This window comes from Triticum urartu, chromosome 3, assembly GCF_003073215.2.
Source record: "Triticum urartu cultivar G1812 chromosome 3, Tu2.1, whole genome shotgun sequence".
NCBI lineage: Eukaryota > Viridiplantae > Streptophyta > Magnoliopsida > Poales > Poaceae > Triticum > Triticum urartu.
Window position 1 is genome coordinate 619,862,968 of NC_053024.1, and position 19,374 is coordinate 619,882,341.

Genomic DNA, 19,374 nt, shown 5'->3' on the forward strand with positions numbered 1-19,374 from the left:
GCCGCCCGGGAACATGGAGACCCGCCGCCGTCCTGCCGTTCCCCTTCGACGATGGAGCTCCCCGCTGCCAAGTCCAGGACCCCGTCGCTGCGCTGCCGTTTTAGGCCGTCCTCCGCCTAAGTCCCGCTGCTGCCTTTCTGTCAAGCACCGCCGCTACTCTGTTTTCTGACGAGCAGAGGGACGCGCTAGATGCAGTGCCTCCCCGCTGTCTAGATCGAGAGAGAGAGAGCAAGGTCGCCCGATCCCCTACCTGCGTTGACTTCGCCCCTCGACCCCACACGCAGGAACCGGCCTCGCCTGCCCAGATCCGCGGTTGGACCGCGTCTTCCTTCCGCGCCGCGCCAAGGCCCAGCCTGCGTACGGCCTGCCTCTTGCCTCGATCAGGCCCAGTCGCCTGTGCCCTGCCAGGCCGCCTTCTCCACAGTATTGGGCCGCGACCCATGGTGAGAAACCCCCAGCCCTCCTGTGCACTGTTGGCCCAGCCAGATGCGGCCTGTGTTATTTTTTCCCTGCGCTGCGATTTTAGCTATTATCCAGAGTTTGCCAGGTTCACAAAAAAGCCCTCATACATCATGCATATCATATCTCACAAACCGTGCATCCAAATTAAACAAACTTTATATGAAAGTTGCTTAGAATTTTGTGTAGTTTCACAATATGACTTTTTCATCCATGTCTAAAATGTTTAAAATGATGTTTGTTTAAATTTTCTTAAATAACTTGTTAAAATGCTTTAATGCATAACTAAATAACCGTAACTCCAAATTTAACAAACTTTATATGTAAATGGGGTGGAAAAATGCCTAGTTTAACATGGTGGCATCACTTTGCATGTTTAACAACTCTAAAATATGGTTTAGGGCAGAACAGTACCATAACCAAAAATATGCACATGAGGATTTTTCCGGACTTGTTGCTTGTTGTTCCGGACTCATTTAAATTTGCCTAGTTAGGTACTTTTATTATGCTTCACCCTCTTGCCATGTTAATCAACATTTAATATTGTTGGGTACATAAACAAGATCGAACTAAATAAGTCATGTGGTGTTTTCTTCAAAATGCAACTCCGTTGCATTTGAGCTCCACTTATTTGTAGGATTGCTTGTGCACTTTGCCATGCCATGCCTCATTAAATCGGATATGCATCATACTTGTTTGCGCATCGTGCCATGCTTATGTGGTGGTTGTTTACTATGTTGTTTGCTTTCTTTCCGGTGTATTTTCTTCTCGGTAATCCGGTAATGTCGCGTTTGTGAGGACCCGTTCGACTACGTCCGTTTGTCTTCTTCATGGGCTCGTTCTTCTTCCTTGCGGGATTTCAGGCAAGATGACCATACCCTCGAAATCACTTCTATCTTTGCTTACTAGTTGCTCGCTCTTTTGCTATGCCTATGCTGCGATACCTACCACTTGCTTATCATGCCTCCCATATTGTTGAACCAAACCTCTAACCCACCTTGTCCTAGCAAACCGTTGTTTGGCTATGTTACCACTTTGCTCAGCCCCTCTTATAGCGTTGTTAGTTGCAGGTGAAGATTGAAGTTTGTTCCTTGTTGGAACATGGAGATGTTATTCCTTGTTGGAACATGTTTACTTGTTGGGATATCACAATACCTCTTATTTAATTAATGCATCTATATACTTGGTAAAGGGTGGAAGGCTCGGTCTTATGCCTGGTGTTTTGTTCCACTCTTGCCGCCCTAGTTTCTGTCATATCGGTGTTATGTTCCCGGATTTTGCGTTCCTTACACGGTTGGGTTATAATGGGAACCCCTTGACAGTTCGCCTTGAATAAAACTCCTCCAGCAAGGCCCAACATTGGTTTTACCATTTGCCACCTAGCCTTTTCTTTCTCTTGAGTCGGCCGGCTCAAAGGTCATCTTATTTTAACCCCCCCGGGCCAGTGCTTCTCTAAGTGTTGGTCCAACTGAGCGATGTCCGCGGCTACCAGGGGCAACTCTGGGCTGGCTTACTCGACGTCTTGCTCATCCGGTGTGCCCTGAGAACGAGATATGTGCAGCTCCTATCGGGATTTGTCGGCACATCTGGGTGGCTTTGCTGGTCTTGTTTTACCATTGTCGAAATGTCTTGTAACTGGGATTCCGAGCCTGATCGGGTCTTCCCGCTAGAAGGAATATTCTTCGTTGACCGTGAGAGATTGTGATGGGCTAAGTTGGGACACCCCTGCAGGGATTTGAACTTTCGAAAGCCGTACCCGCGGTTATGGGCAGATGGGAATTTGTTAACGTCCGGTTGTAGACAACCTGAAGTTGACCTTAATTAAAATACATCAACCGCGTGTGTAACCGTGATGGTCTCTTCTCGGCGGAGTCCGGGAAATGAACACGGTGTTGGAGTTATGTTTGACGTAGGTTGTTCTAGGATCACTTCTTGATCATAGTTGTTCGACCGTGCTTTTGCCTTCTCTTCTCGCTCTCATTTGCGTATGCTAGCCACCATATATGCTAGTCGCTTGCTGCAGCTCCACCTCATACCTTTCACCTTACCCATAAGCTTAAATAGTCTTGATCGCGAGGGTGTGAGATTGCTGAGTCCCTGTGGCTCACAGATACTTCCAAAACCAGCTTGCAGGTGCCGAGGATACCGTGCAAATGACGCAACCGAGCTCAAGGAGGAGCTCGAGGAAGATCTTGTCTTTTATGTTGTGTCGTTCTAGTTGATCAGTAGTGGAGCCCAGTTGGGGTCGATCGGGGATCTGTGTAGCATTTGGGGTAGTCTTCTTTTATTTTGGTTCCGTAGTCGGACCTTGTGTGTATTTGGATGATGTAATGCTTTATTCTTGTATTTGTGTGAAGTGGCGATTGTAAGCCAACTATGTATCTCTTTCCCTTATGTATTACATGGGTTGTGTGAAGATTACCTCACCTGCGACATTGCTTTCAATGCGGTTATGCCTCTAAGTCGTGCTTCGACACGTGGGAGATATAGCTGCATCGAGGGCGTTATAAGTTGGTAATCAGAGCCTTCCCCGACCTTAGGAGCCCCACTGCTTGATCGAATTAGCGGATGAGTTGAGTCTAGAAAAATGTTTTGAGTCATTTAGGAATTATATATCGGAGAGTTTAGGAATTCTTTTTACTCCCCAGTCCCTTCGCCGCTCTGGTGAGGCATCCTGACGTAGAGTTTTGACTCTTCTCTTCTCAAATTTCACTAATTTTTTTTTAGGATCACACGGGTATCTTGGAATTGTTCCGATGGTTTTGTGACGAGAACATTGTTCTTGGTGCCTCCTGACTTTTAGAGGTTGTGGCAGTGTCCCGGGGAGTTGAGCTCCGAGGTGTTGTCGTCACAATTTTATCGCTGAAGTTCTGGAATACCTGAGTTTAGTTCGCCGACATCGAAAATCTCTTTTATGCAGTTGTTGGTGAGATAACCTCGACGCCACCCAGTACTGGGGCGGGAGTTCGGGAGTATTGCCATAACTCGTATAACGGATCCTTTTCGAAGGTTGAGGTAGACGATTTCCGAAGGTTTCTTGGTTATGTGTTGAAGGATGGATACAGCTGGATGTAGGATTTGCTAGATTTGGGTGAGATATTATGCTTCCCCTGTATCCCCAACACGTGATTGCATAACCGGAAAATTTCGGGAGTTTATAAGTGGGAATTCAAGTAGCTCTTAGGATATCTTTCCGCCAGAGGTATGATATGAAATTGGGGTTCGACGTCTAGTGGTCCGCCTATCCACGGTTGGTTTTACAGTGGTCTCGTTGTGTCTTAAAGAGTCCTTGGCTATGCCGACTCGGGGACGCTTCGTATGTCATGTGCACTGCCTTGTACATGATGGTGCTGTACGATCGAGCCCGTGTAGGCCCCACCACGAAAACTTCGGATGAAATCTCTATCATATGTTTGTTCCGGCTTATTTTGTAAGCCAATCCTTTGTTTTTGTTTTGAGTTGTGGTATTCGAGTTGCTTCGAAGTCAAATGTTGATTCCATACCTTTTCCTAAGTGGTGTTCTCATACTCCTATGTGAATACTAATCCTTCTTGTTCATCGAGATTGTCATGTCAATCCTTTTCACCGGTGTGCTTCTCTTCAAGTGGATCCGATCATTTCAACATCAGCAAGATCTATTACTAGTTCATTTCAACAGTGTTTGTTTCAGCCGTCTCCAAGTTGCCTTTGTTTTTTCCCGCCCTCCCTCCCTTGTTTTCTCCGAGGACTCAGAATTTTTACTCAACTATCCTTTTATTGATGGGAAGTCTCTCCATTCCTTTTCCGTCAATGTTCTTACCCGGTGATGCTCATGAAGATTCTAACGGAGCCTCAAGTTTATCATTCTTTGTTCTTTTATCTTCTCCGGTGGATTCAATCCAAGCTTTTAGTGTTGATCATATCCTTTCCTCATTTCAATGCTTTCTCATGCCGGTGCAATTCTTAATCATTCACCTCTCGCTATTCAATTGTTCCGGAGTGCTCAAGATATTTTGAAGATTCATGTTTCAACTCTGCTTTCGTTCAAACTCTTTCGAGGATGTTATATCATTCAAGCCATTTAATTCAACCGGTGCAATCTCTCTTCAAAAAAATGTTCAACGATGTATCTTTTTAGTGGAACCTAACCCACAGGTCTTTTCCCAGGATCTTACCTGACTCTTCTTATGTACCCGGAGTTATTCTCAAATTCATTTCAAAGTTTGACGTAAGAATGATTCATCATCAGTCATATGTATTTCTCCAAGATCTTTCAAATTCTTTTCATCGTTGGCTCAACTTTTCCATTCTTCATTCTGGTGTGCCTCAATAATTCTTGGTGGTGTTTCTCGTCGTCATTTGAAGACCGAAGAAGAGTTTTTTTCCTACATATCTTATCCGCTTTCTCAGAGAGTCGTGGTTCTAGTTCGAGACCATCCTCTCTTTATTGTTTTCGATCATCAGAATTCTTTTCACCTATCCGGAGCAAATTCAGGAGTATTTTCAGTTTGATCATCCGGAGCTCATCATCTCAGATTTATTCTTTCTTAGCTTTCAGCTATCATTCTCCAATCTTACCGGTGCATCGTTCAAGTGATCTCTAATCAGTTCGTGATCCCTTCGTTCTCATGTATCTAGATTGTCTCAAGTATCTTCGTTCATTTCACAATTCTTACCCGGTGATTCATCCCTTTACTTCATTCATTTTTAATTCTTACGCTGGTTCGTTCAAGATTTCTCTTCCTTATCAATTCATTCGTGGTTTCAATTCTACCGGTGGTTCGTTGAAGACCTTCCTTAAGGTTGCGCTATATCTATATTAATCCTTTCTACGAGAATAAGTGGTATGCCAAATCTGTTGCTTGTCATCAATTTAAATTGGTGAAGGATACGCATAACATAATTCTTATTCTTGTTTCATCCAAGCGATTAATTCCTTATTCCGGAGGTTCATCAAAATTCTTGATTTCTTTTGTTCATCTTCTTTTCTGGAGCTCCAAGCTCTTTCAATTATATCACCACGAGGATCCATCTAAATCATTACAAGGTTTCACCTTGTGTTTTCAACTTCTCTTTCCTTTCGTTGGATCATTCCTTTTGTGTACCGGAGTTCTTCATGAAGGTTCTACATGATGGTTCATCAAGGATTTACATCCCTTCTCCCAGTGTTCATTGAGATTTTTTTCTAAGGAGCTCAAGCATTCTTCATCTTCCAATCCGGAGTGCAATTCTTTCACGCATATATTTTGAGGTGGTGCTATGTCATTCTTGATATTTCCCTTCGTGCTTCGTGATTCACAAGTTATCAAGAATGAGATATCTTAAATCCATCAACCTCTTCGTTGGAGTTATCTTGGGTTATAGTTCACCTAAAGTTTTCCCTAAGGATTGTTGCTATTTGTGGTGCTTATAAATGATCCAAGTTCTTCATTTATCCTTCCGGTGAAAATAATCTTCTCGTCTCCTTATTCATATCAATCCAATTTATCATTTCCGTTAGTGGCAGAATTTCACCTCGTAGTTTTGAGATGTTCTTCATAAGCCCACACAAGCTTACTCTTTTCGTTGTTGGTTTCCAACAAATCCATTCGACCCTTCTCCTAAGGATGCCTTTTCAAACTCTTTTGTGTCAGAAGTTGGCATTTCTTCTCCATTCTTTTATTTCAATTATCTATTTTCTATTTCTTCCTTCCGGAGGCATTGTGATGTTGCTCTCTTCAACCCATCTTCTTGTTTTGTCAGAATCGTGTTCGTTCTTTTTGCTTATCCATATAACCGGAGTGTTGTGCCCTTTTGCTCAAGTTCTTTTCATTTTATCAAGTTTTTGCCTTCCGTTTCAACCGGAGTGATTGTCGAATTTGTTCTTCCTTGAAACTCTTCCCTACGGAGTGCTTTCAACTTTGTTCTACTTCGTTGCATTCTTTCTTTCAATTTTCAAACCTTTTCAAGGTTCTTTGGGTTCACTCATTTGTCAAAGAAGCAACTTAGTTTTACCTCTTCTCTTTTCTCATCCGTTTTCCCTCCGGTGCCATTCTAGATCTCGGGACGAGATCCTCTCGTAGTGGTGGAGTGTTGTGACGCCCCGAGACCGTTGCGCCAGGTGTCTTCCAGTTATTCGTTGTTGTTGCCTTGTCTTTTGCTTGCGTGTTGCATCTTTTCATCATGTCATCATGTGCATTGCATCATCATGTTTTCAAAACTTGCATCCGTTGGGTCTCCTCGTTCTTCCCGTTGTCCGTTCTGAGCCCAGACACACTTGCACGCGCCCGTGGCATGTCCGAAATATTATTTTATAAGTGGCCGAAAATTTTCTCGGAATGGGTTGAAAGTTGGCGTGCGGTCTTATTTTAGTGTAGGAAGACCGCCTGTCAAATTTCATCATGTTCGGAGTCTGTTTGATAGCCCAACCTTTAACTATAGCGGCAGTATAGCCGGTCTAACGTCGGACGTTTTCGGTCTCCGGAAATAGTTGCCGGGTTGCTTTCCCCTCCTCTCTTCTCAGCCCACCACCACTCTCCGCCAGGCCTTACCTAACCTCTCTCGTCAGCCCGCGGCCCTCCTCGCGCGCGCGTCTGAAAAGTTGTCCCGGACCCGACCCGGACAGTCGTTACCGTTGGATCCGGATCATCCCCAAACATCTACAAAACGTCTCCGTTTTGCTAATTGGACTTCCTAGTCTATTTTTCTCGACCACTCGATTTATTTGGAGGAACGGATTAGCCCCTATATGTCTCCCTCTTTCTTTATATATATACACTCTCTAGTCTAAATCTAGACCAAACCCTAACTTCTAGGCACTTGTCCCTGCGGCTGCCGCTACATTTATCTCCAAAATCCCCATTGGGATCTCACCCACAGCCAACCACTAACCTCCCTTGTCTCTCTCGTTTTCCTCGCCGCCGCCTCCACCCCAATCCCCTTCCTTGGGATCCATCCCCGACCAACCAGAGCCAGCACTCACTCGATCCACCTCCCTGGTTCTCCGCAACCCCGCAAGGCCTGAGTGCCTCGTCCCGTGCCTCGATCCAGGAGGGATCGAGAGCAGCTATGCCCTTCGCACGCCGCCGCTAGCGACCTCAACCACCACCACCGAAGCCTCCAGGTCCGGCCGTCGCCGGCAGCTACAACCAACAGATGAGCGCCGCCCCTCTTCTATTTCTTCCCTCGTTCTTCCTCCTCCTCTCCTTTTCCTGCTATCTCTCCCGAGCTCACCTCTCTCTCTCTCTCCCTCCCGTTCTGCAGGAAGCCACCAGGATGGCGCCGCCATGAACGGGAGCCACCTCCTGCCGCCGTTCACCTCGCCCTGCGCCTCAAGTTCCTCCCGCCGGAGCCCCAAGTCCACCTCGCCCGCGCGAAGTCCCGTGCCGCCATGGCCGCCCGGGAACATGGAGACCCGCCGCCGTCCTGCCGTTCCCCTTCGACGATGGAGCTCCCCGCTGCCAAGTCCAGGACCCCGTCGCTGAGCTGCCGTTTCAGGCCGTCCTCCGCCCAAGTCCTGCTGCTGCCTTTCTGTCAAGCACCGCCGTTGCTCTGTTTTCTGACGAGCAGCGGGACGCGCTAGATGCAGTGCCTCCCCGCTGTCCAGATCGAGAGAGAGAGCAAGGTCGCCCGATCCCCTACCTGCGTTGACTTCGCCCCTCGACCGCACATGCAGGAACCGGCCTCGCCTGCCCAGATCCGCGGTTGGGCCGCGTCTTCCTTCCGCGCTGCGCCAAGGCCCAGCCTTCGTACGGCCTGCCTCTTGCCTCGATCAGGCCCAGTCGCCCGTGCCCTGCTAGGCCGCCTTCTCCACAGTATCGGGCCGCGGCCCATGGTGAGAAACCCCCAGCCCTCCTGTGCACTATTGGCCCAGCCAGATGCGGCCCGTGTTATTTTTTCCCTGCGCTGCGACCTTAGCTATTATCCAGAGTTTGCCAGATTCACAGAAAAGCCCTCATACATCATGCATATCATATCTCACAAACCGTGCATCCAAATTAAACAAACTTTATATGAAAGTTGCTTAGAATTTTGTGTAGTTTCACAATATGTCTTTTTCATCCTTGTCTAAAATGTTTAAAATGATGTTTGTTTAAATTTGCTTAAATAACTTGTCAAAATGCTTTAATGCATAACTAAATAACCGTAACTCCGAATTTAACAAACTTTATATGTAAATGGGGTGGAAAATGCCTAGTTTAACATGGTGGCATCACTTTGCATGTTTAACAACTCTAAAATATGGTTTAGGGCAGAACAGTACCATAACCAAAAATATGCACATGAGGATTTTTCCGGACTTGTTGCTTGTTGTTCCAGAATCATTTAAATTTGCCTAGTTAGGTACTTTTATTATGCTTCACCCTCTTGCCATGTTAATCAACATTTAATATTGTTGGGTACATAAACAAGATCGAACTAAATAAGTCATGTGGTGTTTTCTTCAAAATGCAACTCCGTTGCATTTGAGCTCCACTTAATTTGTAGGATTGCTTGTGCACTTTGCCATGCCATGCCTCATTAAACCGGACATGCATCATACTTGTTTGCGCATTGTGCCATGCTTATGTGGTGGTTGTTTACTATATTGTTTCCTTTCTTTTCGGTGTATTTTCTTCTCGGTAATCCGGTAATGTCGCGTTTGTGAGGACCCGTTCGACTACGTCCGTTTGTCTTCTTCATGGACTCGTTCTTCTTCCTTGCGGGATTTCAGGCAAGATGACCATACCCTCGAAATCACTTCTATCTTTGCTTACTAGTTGCTCGCTCTTTTGCTATGCCTATGCTGCAATACCTACCACTTGCTTATCATGCCTCCCATATTGTTGAACCAAGCCTCTAACCCACCTTGTCCTAGCAAACCGTTGTTTGGCTATGTTACCGCTTTGCTCAGCCCCTCTTATAGCGTTGTTAGTTGCAGGTGAAGATTGAAGTTTGTTCCTTGTTGGAACATGGAGATGTTATTCCTTGTTGGAACATGTTTACTTGTTGGGATATCACAATACCACTTATTTAATTAGTGCATCTATATACTTGGTAAAGGGTGGAAGGCTCGGCCTTATGCCTGGTGTTTTGTTCCACTCTTGCCGTCCTAGTTTCCGTCATATCGGTGTTATGTTCCCGGATTTTGCGTTCCATACGCGGTTGGGTTATAATGGGAACCCCTTGACAGTTCGCCTTGAATAAAACTCCTCCAGCAAGGCCCAACATATGTTTTACCATTTGCCACCTAGCCTTTTCTTTGTCTTGAGTCGGCCGGCTCAAAGGTCATCTTATTTTAACCCCCCCGGGCCAGTGCTTCTCTAAGTGTTGGTCCAACTGAGCGATGTCCGCGGCTACCAGGGGCAACTCTGGGCTGGCTTACTCGACGTCTTGCTCATCCGGTGTGCCCTGAGAACGAGATATGTGCAGCTCCTAGTGGGATTTGTCGGCACATCTGGGTGGCTTTGCTGGCCTTGTTTTACCATTGTCGAAATGTCTTGTAACTGGGATTCCGAGCCTGATCGGGTCTTCCCGCTAGAAGGAATATTCTTCGTTGACCGTGAGAGCTTGTGATGGGCTAAGTTGGGACACCCCTGCAGGGATTTGAACTTTCGAAAGTTGTGCCCGCAGTTATGGGCAGATGGGAATTTGTTAACGTTCGGTTGTAGACAACCTGAAGTTGACCTTAATTAAAATACATCAACCGCGTGTGTAACCGTGATGGTCTCTTCTCGGCGGAGTCCGGGAAGTGAACACGGTGTTGGAGTTATGTTTGACATAGGTTGTTCTAGGATCACTTCTTGATCATAGTTGTTCGACCGTGCTTTTGCCTTCTCTTCTCGCTCTCATTTGCGTATGCTAGCCACCATATATGCTAGTCGCTTGCTGCACCTCCACCTCATACCTTTCACCTTACCCATAAGCTTAAATAGTCTTGATCGCGAGGGTGTGAGATTGCTGAGTCCCTGTGGCTCACAGATACTTCCAAAACCAGCTTGCAGGTGCCGAGGATACCGTGCAAATGACGCAACCGAGCTCAAGGAGGAGCTCGAGGAAGATCTTGTCTTTTATGTTGTGTCGTTCTAGTTGATCAGTAGTGGAGCCCAGTTGGGGTCGATCGGGGATCTGTGTAGCATTTGGGGTAGTCTTCTTTTATTTTGGTTTCGTAGTCGGACCTTGTGTGTATTTGGATGATCTAATGCTTTATTCTTGTATTTGTGTGAAGTGGCGATTGTAAGCCAACTATGTATCTCTTTCCCTTATGTATTACATGGGTTGTGTGAAGATTACCTCACTTGCGACATTGCTTTCAATGCGGTTATGCCTCTAAGTCATGCTTCGACACGTGGGAGATATAGCCGCATCGAGGGCGTTACAGTGTTCCAGAGCGCTGCCATGTCGGGCTGTGCCGGTGCAGGCAGTGCCAGAGCGGGGGGCTGTGCGGCCACCTGTGTAGCTGCGGCCTCGCGCGCCTCCTCCTCGAGGTCGGCGCTCGAGCATCTCCTCGTACTCGCCTTGTCGGCGCTCCTTTGCCAGCCGGCGCTGGCGCCACATCTCGAGGTAGGCCTACTCCTGCGCCGTCGTCGCCCCTAGCCAGACCGATGGCGCAGACACCCACTCGCGCACCACTCCATTCCAGGAGAAGCGCGCGATGGGCTCGGGCTCCGGCTCCGGCTGCGGCTTGATGGGGTACGGCGGGGCCACCGGCGGCACCACGCTATCGCCCGCCGCGGGCCTCCTCTTCCGCCTCCGCCGCCTCCGCTCTGCGCCGTTCATCCTCTTCGCTCTCATGGTAGACGGCCGCAAGGGCCGCCTGGTCCTCCTCGCGGATGACCAGCGGCGTTGGCCTCCGGTCGACCTCGCGCATGCCCCGGCGCCTCACCTCCTCGTGCTCGAAGGCGAACCACCTCGCCCAGTTGGGCGAGTCGGTTGCGTAGGCGGAGTCGCGGCGCTGCTCCGCCGTCAGCAGCGCCCGCCGGCGCCGCACCTCCTCTGCGTGAGCACGAGCCGACCGCGGCACCGCCGGCACTGGGATCCTATCTGGATCCAGATGCCAGTCGTGCGGCAGCGTCACGTCGGGATACGGCAGCGGCTGGCGGTTCTGCCAGTGCCACTCCGCCTGGTGCACTGGCACGCTGACGCGCTGCCTCTGCCGGCGAGGCGCTGGCGGGGGTGGGAGAAACTCGGAGGGGAAAGGGGTGGCGGGGGACTTGCCCTTGGCCTTGCTGCCGCTGGCGCCGGAGAAGAGGCCCATCGTCGCTATGGCTGCGGTGGCTAGGGTTTGCCGGCGACGAGGGAGCAAGGGTGGGCAGATGGGGACGGCGAGTTTGGATGAGGACGGCCCCGCCGCACGTTCGGCTTAAAAAAGGACGAGCGCCGTCGCTGATGTGTGGGCCCGTTGTCATAAATTAACCTGACGGCGTGAACAGCGGGTAGTTGGACGGCCGCCATGTGGGGACGCGACGGATAGCGAGAAGGCGCGCGAAGCGTCCGTTCGGCGTCCGCGCCGACGCATTTGGGGCGCAAATTTGGGCCGCAAATGCGTCGGCGCGGACACGACGCGGACATGATTTGGGTTTGGGTCGGCGCGTTGGGCCGCCACTTTTGTCTGTGCCGACCCAAACGGACGCAGGCGAACGAAATGGGTCAGCCCTTTGGAGTTGCTCTTAGGTCTTTAACTGTTGGATGTGCTGTTTTCACTGTCCTCTTCAGTAAAGTTGCAGTAAATGCAGAAATTGCACTCAGACTAGCCATAGTGGGTAGTAACATATAGTAGTAACATGCATATGTTATTAGTCTATGTTACTACCTCTATAGTGGGTAGTAACATAGAGGTAGTAACTTGAGATTTTCATTTATTGTTTTGTGGGATCTATACTAGTACTTCAACTTTGTGATCTATATGTGGCATGTATCAATATGAAATTTTGTTTGCCAGTACCCATATATAAATACAAGAACACAAATTTGAACGGACCCATAATAAATAATAAGTGCCAATATAATATAATTAAAATATATAAAACATGTTTAGAGCCTTATGCTCTATGTTACTCAATAATAAGTGCCAACATGGATCAAGTCTCGAATATAATCTATCGTCGCCCAAACTTTCTCCATATATGCTCAATCAAATCATTTTTAGAGCCTTATGCATCAGACGATTACGAATTCTAGCATCTCTTTGAAGTACCTCGGCAAATATTGGCATGCCACCGTGAGTAAATACTGATGGGAAAACAATTGATGAGCCTGCTTCCTCATTCAAATCAAGCATATTCCCCGCCTCTTCTTTTTCATCCTCAACTATCATGTTGTGTAGAATGATGCAGGCTAACATAATATGATGGAGATCGCCCCGGTCATATAAACGTGCCGGGCGCCGTAAAATAGACCATCGCGCCTGGAGCACACCAAATGCACGTTCCACATCCTTCCTTGCACCTTCTTGATGTTTAGCAAACAACCTCTGTTTTTCTGTTTGAGCCATCGGTATCGACTTCACGAATGCTGCCCACTCTGGGTATATTCCATCTACAAGGTAATAACCAAGTTGATATTCCTTCTCGTTGACATTATAGTTCACTCGAGGAGCTTGCCCTTTCAGTTGCTCAAGGAACAACGTTGACTGATTAAGCACGTTGATGTCATTGTTGGATCCAGCAACACCAAAAAATGCATGCCATATCCAAAGATCCTAAGAAGCAACCACCTCTAGAATAAGAGTAGGGACGCCTTTATACCCACTGGTGAATTGTCCCTTCCACTCCATGGGACATTTGTCCCAACGCCAGTGCATACAGTCGAGGCTTCCTAACATGCCAGGAAACCCATGACTCTCTCCAATATCAAGTAAGCGCTGCACATCGTTGACATTGGGTTTTCGCATATACTCATCACCAAATATATGAATCACGCCTTTGACGAACAGCTTTAAGCACTTAATTGATGTGCACTCGGCAATCTTCAGGTACTCATCGAGAGCGTCAGCGGGAGTACCATATGCCAATTGGCGAATAGCTGATGTGCATTTCTGCAATGGAGATAGTCCATCACGGTCAAGAGCATCTTTCCTTTGCGTGAACTCTGGAGACCACTCTCCTAGTGCATGTATGATACGCTCGAAAAGGGGCCTTCTCATCCGAAATCTTCTACGAAATACCTTCTTCTTGTAGGTAGGATCATCACAGAAATAGTCGCGTACCAATTGCTCAGCAGCTTCTTCACGTGGCCTGTTCACGTAAATCCTCGGACCACTTCTGCTTGATCTTCCTTGAGCGTCAAGGCTTTCCTTCACTTCTATTGCGATCTCCTTGGCGAATGAGTCTAACATGTCCATCTGGACAAGGTAGTGATCTAGTGTGTAGAGGGAGGAAGGATCAATGATACTTGCTCCAGCTTCATCATCGGAACCATCAGCCGGTTGATTGGTATCCATATTTTGGTGCCCTTGTATAGGATGCTGCACTTGCGGAGGTTGAAAATTATAATTATGCATTGGAAGGAATTGTCCAAAACTTAGCAAGTCTTCAGGTGCAGGGGTGTACATTGGCCTCCTGTTACAAATATCAGAAGTCATGAGTATAGTACAGTAGCAATGAAATTTTGTACAACACCTCATCTCTCTAACAGAAGTATTGTAAATATTAAATTATCAAGCGCACTAAACAAATTCATGAGGTATGCAATTGGATTTGGTCAGAAACAGACTTAAACAAGATATTTTTTAGGCTACTGTAAGAGATAGACTTAACACAGAACACATCTATTTTGGTGACCTGGAGTATTTGGACTGTTCGAAATGATTGTATTTGGTCAGGCACATAACTTATTCCTCTTTGTATCAAAGTCTAACTTGTGAATACTTATCTTAATAAAACTGCAGTAGGATAATCCTACTGTTTCTGCTATATATGAACCATAATCAATCCTTTGTTCAAAAAGCATGTCCTAACTAGTGTCTCGATGTGATATATCACTTGTTCAATGAAGAAAGCAAAAGCAAAAGGATGTCAACTGAAGCTCACGGTTTTGGTAATTCAGGCCACACCTACACACGCTAAATCAGATTTAGAAATTCAGACTTAGATGTGAGTAAAGACTTGGCAGTACAGAAATTCCCTGAAGATCTACACACGCTGAATCAGGTATTCGAGCTAAAGGAATTGCAATTGGCGAAGATTGAATTAAAAGCAGAAATTTATACCATGTAGGGTTTGCAGTAGAGGATTCCATGAGAGGGACGTACATGTACGGTGGTGTGGAGGGGCTGGCGGACGAGCTCGTCGGAGCGCCGGGGTAGAAGAGTTGCTGTGGCCAGCGGTTGGCGCACGAGCTTGCCGGGGCGCCGGGGATGTGCTGTTGCGGCGGAGAGGTCGCCGATGACCGGACTGGTGCCGCCTCCTTACGGGCACCAGACTTGGCCATGATTCAGGTGGACTCGCGTCGCCGGCCAGTGCTGCCGCTGGGCGGCAAGACGGAGAGTGGGGCGAGGGAGATGGAGGCGGCAGGGAGGGAGAGAATGGAGGCGGCAGGGAGGAAGAGGATGGAGCGGTGGGGAATTTTCCTTCGCGATGGGGACGCCGCAGTGGATCGATTTGCATTAAAAAATTGTGGGACCAAGCTCGAAGTTACGGTAACCAGCTATGTTACTGCTATACTCTCTTTCCTCATTAAATCATTGCCACGTATGCAAATCTGCTGAGTTGAAATTTATGTTACTGCTAAGTTATTACCCACTATGGCTAGTCTCACTGCTTGCAGTGGAGGTTCACAGGGGCGCCGTTCAGAGGTAGAAGTAGGATCTGCCGTATCTTCCTGGCTGACCCACCGTGGCTTTGGCGCTGTGCACGTTTTGTCTAGATAATGTTTGCTGATTATTCTACTATATGTTTTTGGAATCTTGGATGTTGGAGTAGCCACAGGCAATCAGTGATGTGGTAGCAGTTGGCAGAGTAGAAAATTGAGCAGGAGGTAGGCAAGGGGAAAGGAGCGGGCAATGGAGGCGGAGGCGGAGACGCTCCTGCCGCGGCCGGAGCCGCCGCTGTCCGCCGTGGACCACCTCGGCCGGCCCGCCTCCTGCGGCAGCTCCGGCGGGTGGCCCGCCGCGCTCTTCATCATCGGTACGCCTCGGACAGAGACATACTAGCACATCCTCGCCTTATCTGTGTCTGAAGTCTGAGGTTCTTCCGGGGTGTAACAACGTAGGGGTGGAGGTCGCGGAGCGGTTCGCCTTCTGCGGCATCATGGGCAACCTGATGATCTACCTCACCGGCCCGCTCGGCCGGTCCACGGCGGCCGCAGCGTCGGCCGTCAACGCGTGGCTCGCCGCCGCCATGCTGCTGCCGCTGCTCGGCTCCGCCGTCGCCGACTCCTGGCTCGGCCGCTACCGCACCGTCATCTGCGCGTCCCTCCTCTACATCCTGGTACCACACCAAAGCATACTTTGGCTCACAGCCTCACACTACTTCTGCTGTGCCTGTGCACCATCATCAGTCTGGCTCCTCAACTGTCCTGCAGGGGCTAGCCATGCTCACCCTGTCGACGGTGCTCGCGCCGGGAGAGCGACCAGGATGCGCAGGCAAGGCGCCGGGCTCAGCCGGATGCTCGACGAGCTCATCGTCCGCGCAGGTGGCGCTCTTCTTCTTCTCCCTCTACCTGGTGGCGTTTGCCCAGGGCGGCCACAAGCCCTGCGTCCAGGCGTTCGGCGCCGACCAGTTCGACGAGAACGACCCCGGGGAGCTGGCCTCCAGGAGCTCCTTCTTCAACTGGTGGTACTTCGCCTCCTACGGCGGCAACACCATCACCGTCTCCGTCCTCAACTACGTGCAGGAGAGCGTAAGCTGGCAGCTCGGCTTCGCCATCCCCTGCACCGCCATGGCCCTCGCTCTCGCCGTCTTCTGCCTCGGAACCAAGACCTACCGCTTCCATCCGTTACCAAGTGCTAACAAGTAAAATCCCGTTGATTCTGAAGACCTCCTGTTGTTAAACGTGTTCTTCTGAAACTGAAACCTTATTTGCATACCATCTTTCTTGGCATGCAGATTGCCCGATGATTCTGAGAATTTGCTGGAGCCGCCGAGGGGGGATCATGGAGCCACCGGATTGCTGAAGCTGTTCCCCATATGGGCATCCTGCCTGATCTACGCCGTTGTCCTCTCGCAGTGGTTCACTTTCTTCACCAAGCAGGCAAGCACACTGGACAGGAGGATAGGCACCCTGGTGGTACCAGCTGCCTCGCTGCAGAACCTGGTAAACGCATCGCTCATGATCTTCCTGCCGGTCTACGAGCGGGTCGTCGTTCCGCTTGCCAGGAAGCACACCAAGAACCCTTCCGGCATCACGGCGCTGCAAAGGATCGGCGTCGGGTTGGCGATTTCGGTCGCCATGATGGTCGTTGCTGCTCTTGTGGAGACGAGGAGGCTCCGGGTGGCAAGGGACTACGGCCTGCTGGACAAACCTGAGGTCACCATCCCCATGAGCGTGCTGTGGATGGTTCCGCAGTACCTGCTGATCGGTCTGTCCGACGCGTTCGCCATCGTCGGTTTGCAGGAGTTCTTCTACGACCAGGTGCCTGACGGTCTGCGCAGCTTGGGCCTGGCTCTGTTCCTGAGCATAGCCGGAGCCGGGAACTTCATCAGTAGCTTCGTCGTGTATGCCATTGACAGGGTGACCACTAGCGCCGGGGGAAGCTGGTTCTCCAACAACCTGAACCGAGGGCACCTCGATTATTTTTACTGGTTTCTCACCGTGCTCAGTGCTCTAGGCATGTTTGCTTACATGTACTTTGCGCGGGTGTATGTGCCTAAGAAGAAGGGTGTTTTGGTGCAGTGATTTTCTGCCCTATAATAACTGGCTACTAGTCTTGCATTTTGGTGGCCTATAAATCACATATCGAAGTCTGCTAATTGGCCCACATTTATACATAAGGATGATGTAGGACAGGCGGTACGATACTAGGAGGGGTTTCGCTCTCAGAAAATGGAAAACAACTTATACCGGCATACCGCATAGGTAACACTCCTTCCGTCCCATAATGTAAAGACGTTTTATAACACTACACTAGTGTCAAAAAACGTTTTAGTGTCAAAAACGTCTTACATTACGAGACGGGGTACTATATGTCTATATTCCCTAAAAAAGCACTATATGTCTACAACTTAAAGCTTGTTTAGGGTTATTTGTTGGAATTGTGATGATATTTCGATGAAATTATACTATTTGCTGTGTAATTTCACATATTTTGAACATATGTTCACACATTCTTCATGTAAACCATGGAACCCCCAACGCTAAGTGCAACGAGTCGCCACATAGCCCTGATCAGCATAATGACCGTCAATATGGCGATCTTGGCTGAAAGGGCCACTCTAGCATAGTGGCCATCCGACACAGTCGCCATAATTTATGGAGCGCGCTTCATGTACGGCCCGTGAGACTTTGTATTTGGAGTCTTTGGGCGTTGATATGAAGGGCACATCATCCACCAATCGCTCGCATGGAAGGGAAGTTTCAACTCTTTCTCTCTTCTTGTCTTCCCATGGGGCCCATTTCCTCGCCTATCAATGGTACAGTGAGCAGAAGACGTCATGGCACTAGGAAGCGCGCCAATTAATGGTTGTCGGCCTCGTGCCGACTGCCTGTGTCCATCAACGCCACGTTTCCCACTGCCTGGTCCCTCCCCCAGTGGCTATAAAAAAGGTCGTCACCATGGTCAAATATCTCACAAGCTCCTGTTCAAACATGATTACTCACACCCTCCACTTCCCTCTCCTCATAGCCATGCCGCTTCCCGCGCGGCTTGGTTGGGTTCCACTCTCAAAGGAGGAGTTGATCAAGGACGAGGCATCAGCGGCGGAGGAGGCCAACCTCATTGCCGAGGAGGAGGATGATTGTTACACATTGGAAAAGGCGCTGGAAGATCCAACCCTCGATGAGTGGCCAGATTGGAATCCAAAAGCACACTCAAGAGAGATCTTGCCCCCGCATCTACCACCATGTGCTCCCCTTCGCCTCACCATCGAGGAGGCATGGGATGAGCTATACGAGGACTTTGCCTCTGCTGTCTGCCCCGACGAAATCTTCGAGCATACCGATGGGGGAAGGTGTCGCTATTAGAGAGGGGTCATGTCGTCTGGCTCCATTACGACGAAAGCAGACAGACTTGCCACAGGAGAGCGGGCGGTTCAGATGGCGCAAATTCTACATAGAGATGTTGTCATGGACCGAGACGAATCACGTCATATTACTATATTAGGTATTAGCTCCTCGACGACAACCAGCGGGAAGGGGGCGAAGACGAGGTCGTCAGACCGTCAACTGTCGTGCGTAGACGACGACTCTAAACATATGCATATGCCTCGTGCGTTGCATTCACCATCATCGTGGCAAGGAGCAACTAGTGCTTCTCCCGAGACGTAAAAAGTCATCGGTTTAGTGAAAAAAATTGCTAATCGACTTTACACCTATGTAACCACATTGTGATGCAATGTTATCTTGTATTTAGCGTTTTAATCCCTCAATCGAGTGTGTGGTTATTGGGTTGATGCAAACAAAAAAGAAAACAAAAGATATGGAGGCCTCATATGGCGACTCAGTGTGTACGCACAACGGCCTCGGCCTCCATATCCATATGGAGCGAGCTTCAAAACTCGAGTTATTTATTCAAAACCACCACATTTGTGGCTAGGATAACAACTTAGTATCAGATTTATGTCAGGGCACAAAAACCCACCAAAATTGCGTCTAATCTGTAACACGGAGCACTGATGCTCAGATTTGGTCGAGAAAACAGCAAAACTGACAAGTTGGGCCCACCTGTCAGGCTGATGTGGCATGCTTGTGTGGACAATATGTTGAGTTGGAGGGGGTCCCACATGTCAGCCTCATGTATTTTCCCCCTATTTTCTTCTTCCTCCTCATCTCTATCTCTCTCTCCCCACTATATCCCACCAGGATCAAGGACCACTCCGAAGT

At 48.8% G+C, this 19,374-nt stretch overlaps 1 protein-coding gene and 1 pseudogene across 1 annotated transcript; one reads left to right on the top strand and one right to left on the bottom strand.

Annotated features, from left to right (window-relative positions):
* Nucleotides 1-12,228: 12,228 nt before the first annotated feature.
* Nucleotides 12,229-14,899, bottom strand: LOC125545407 (annotated as a pseudogene).
* Nucleotides 14,900-15,296: 397 nt separating this feature from the next.
* LOC125545408 (protein NRT1/ PTR FAMILY 5.10-like) lies at nucleotides 15,297-17,288 on the top strand. Its single transcript, XM_048709333.1, has 4 exons — nucleotides 15,297-15,521; nucleotides 15,607-15,824; nucleotides 15,919-16,349; nucleotides 16,443-17,288. Exons 1-4 carry the CDS (start codon nucleotides 15,398-15,400, stop codon nucleotides 17,230-17,232), a joined length of 1,563 nt encoding a protein of 520 aa, XP_048565290.1. The 5' UTR covers nucleotides 15,297-15,397; the 3' UTR covers nucleotides 17,233-17,288.
* Nucleotides 17,289-19,374: the final 2,086 nt, after the last annotated feature.

What these genes read in the sequence shown, in the direction of transcription:
- LOC125545408 (XM_048709333.1), top strand. Translation starts at nt 15,398, where the DNA reads ATGGAGGCGGAGGCGGAGACGCTCCTGCCGCGGCCGGAGCCGCCGCTG. An exon ending in CGCCGCGCTCTTCATCATCG is followed by an intron (nt 15,522 to 15,606) that starts GTACGCCTCGGA and finishes GTAACAACGTAG; the next exon opens with GGGTGGAGGTCGCGGAGCGG. An exon ending in CGTCCCTCCTCTACATCCTG is followed by an intron (nt 15,825 to 15,918) that starts GTACCACACCAA and finishes ACTGTCCTGCAG; the next exon opens with GGGCTAGCCATGCTCACCCT.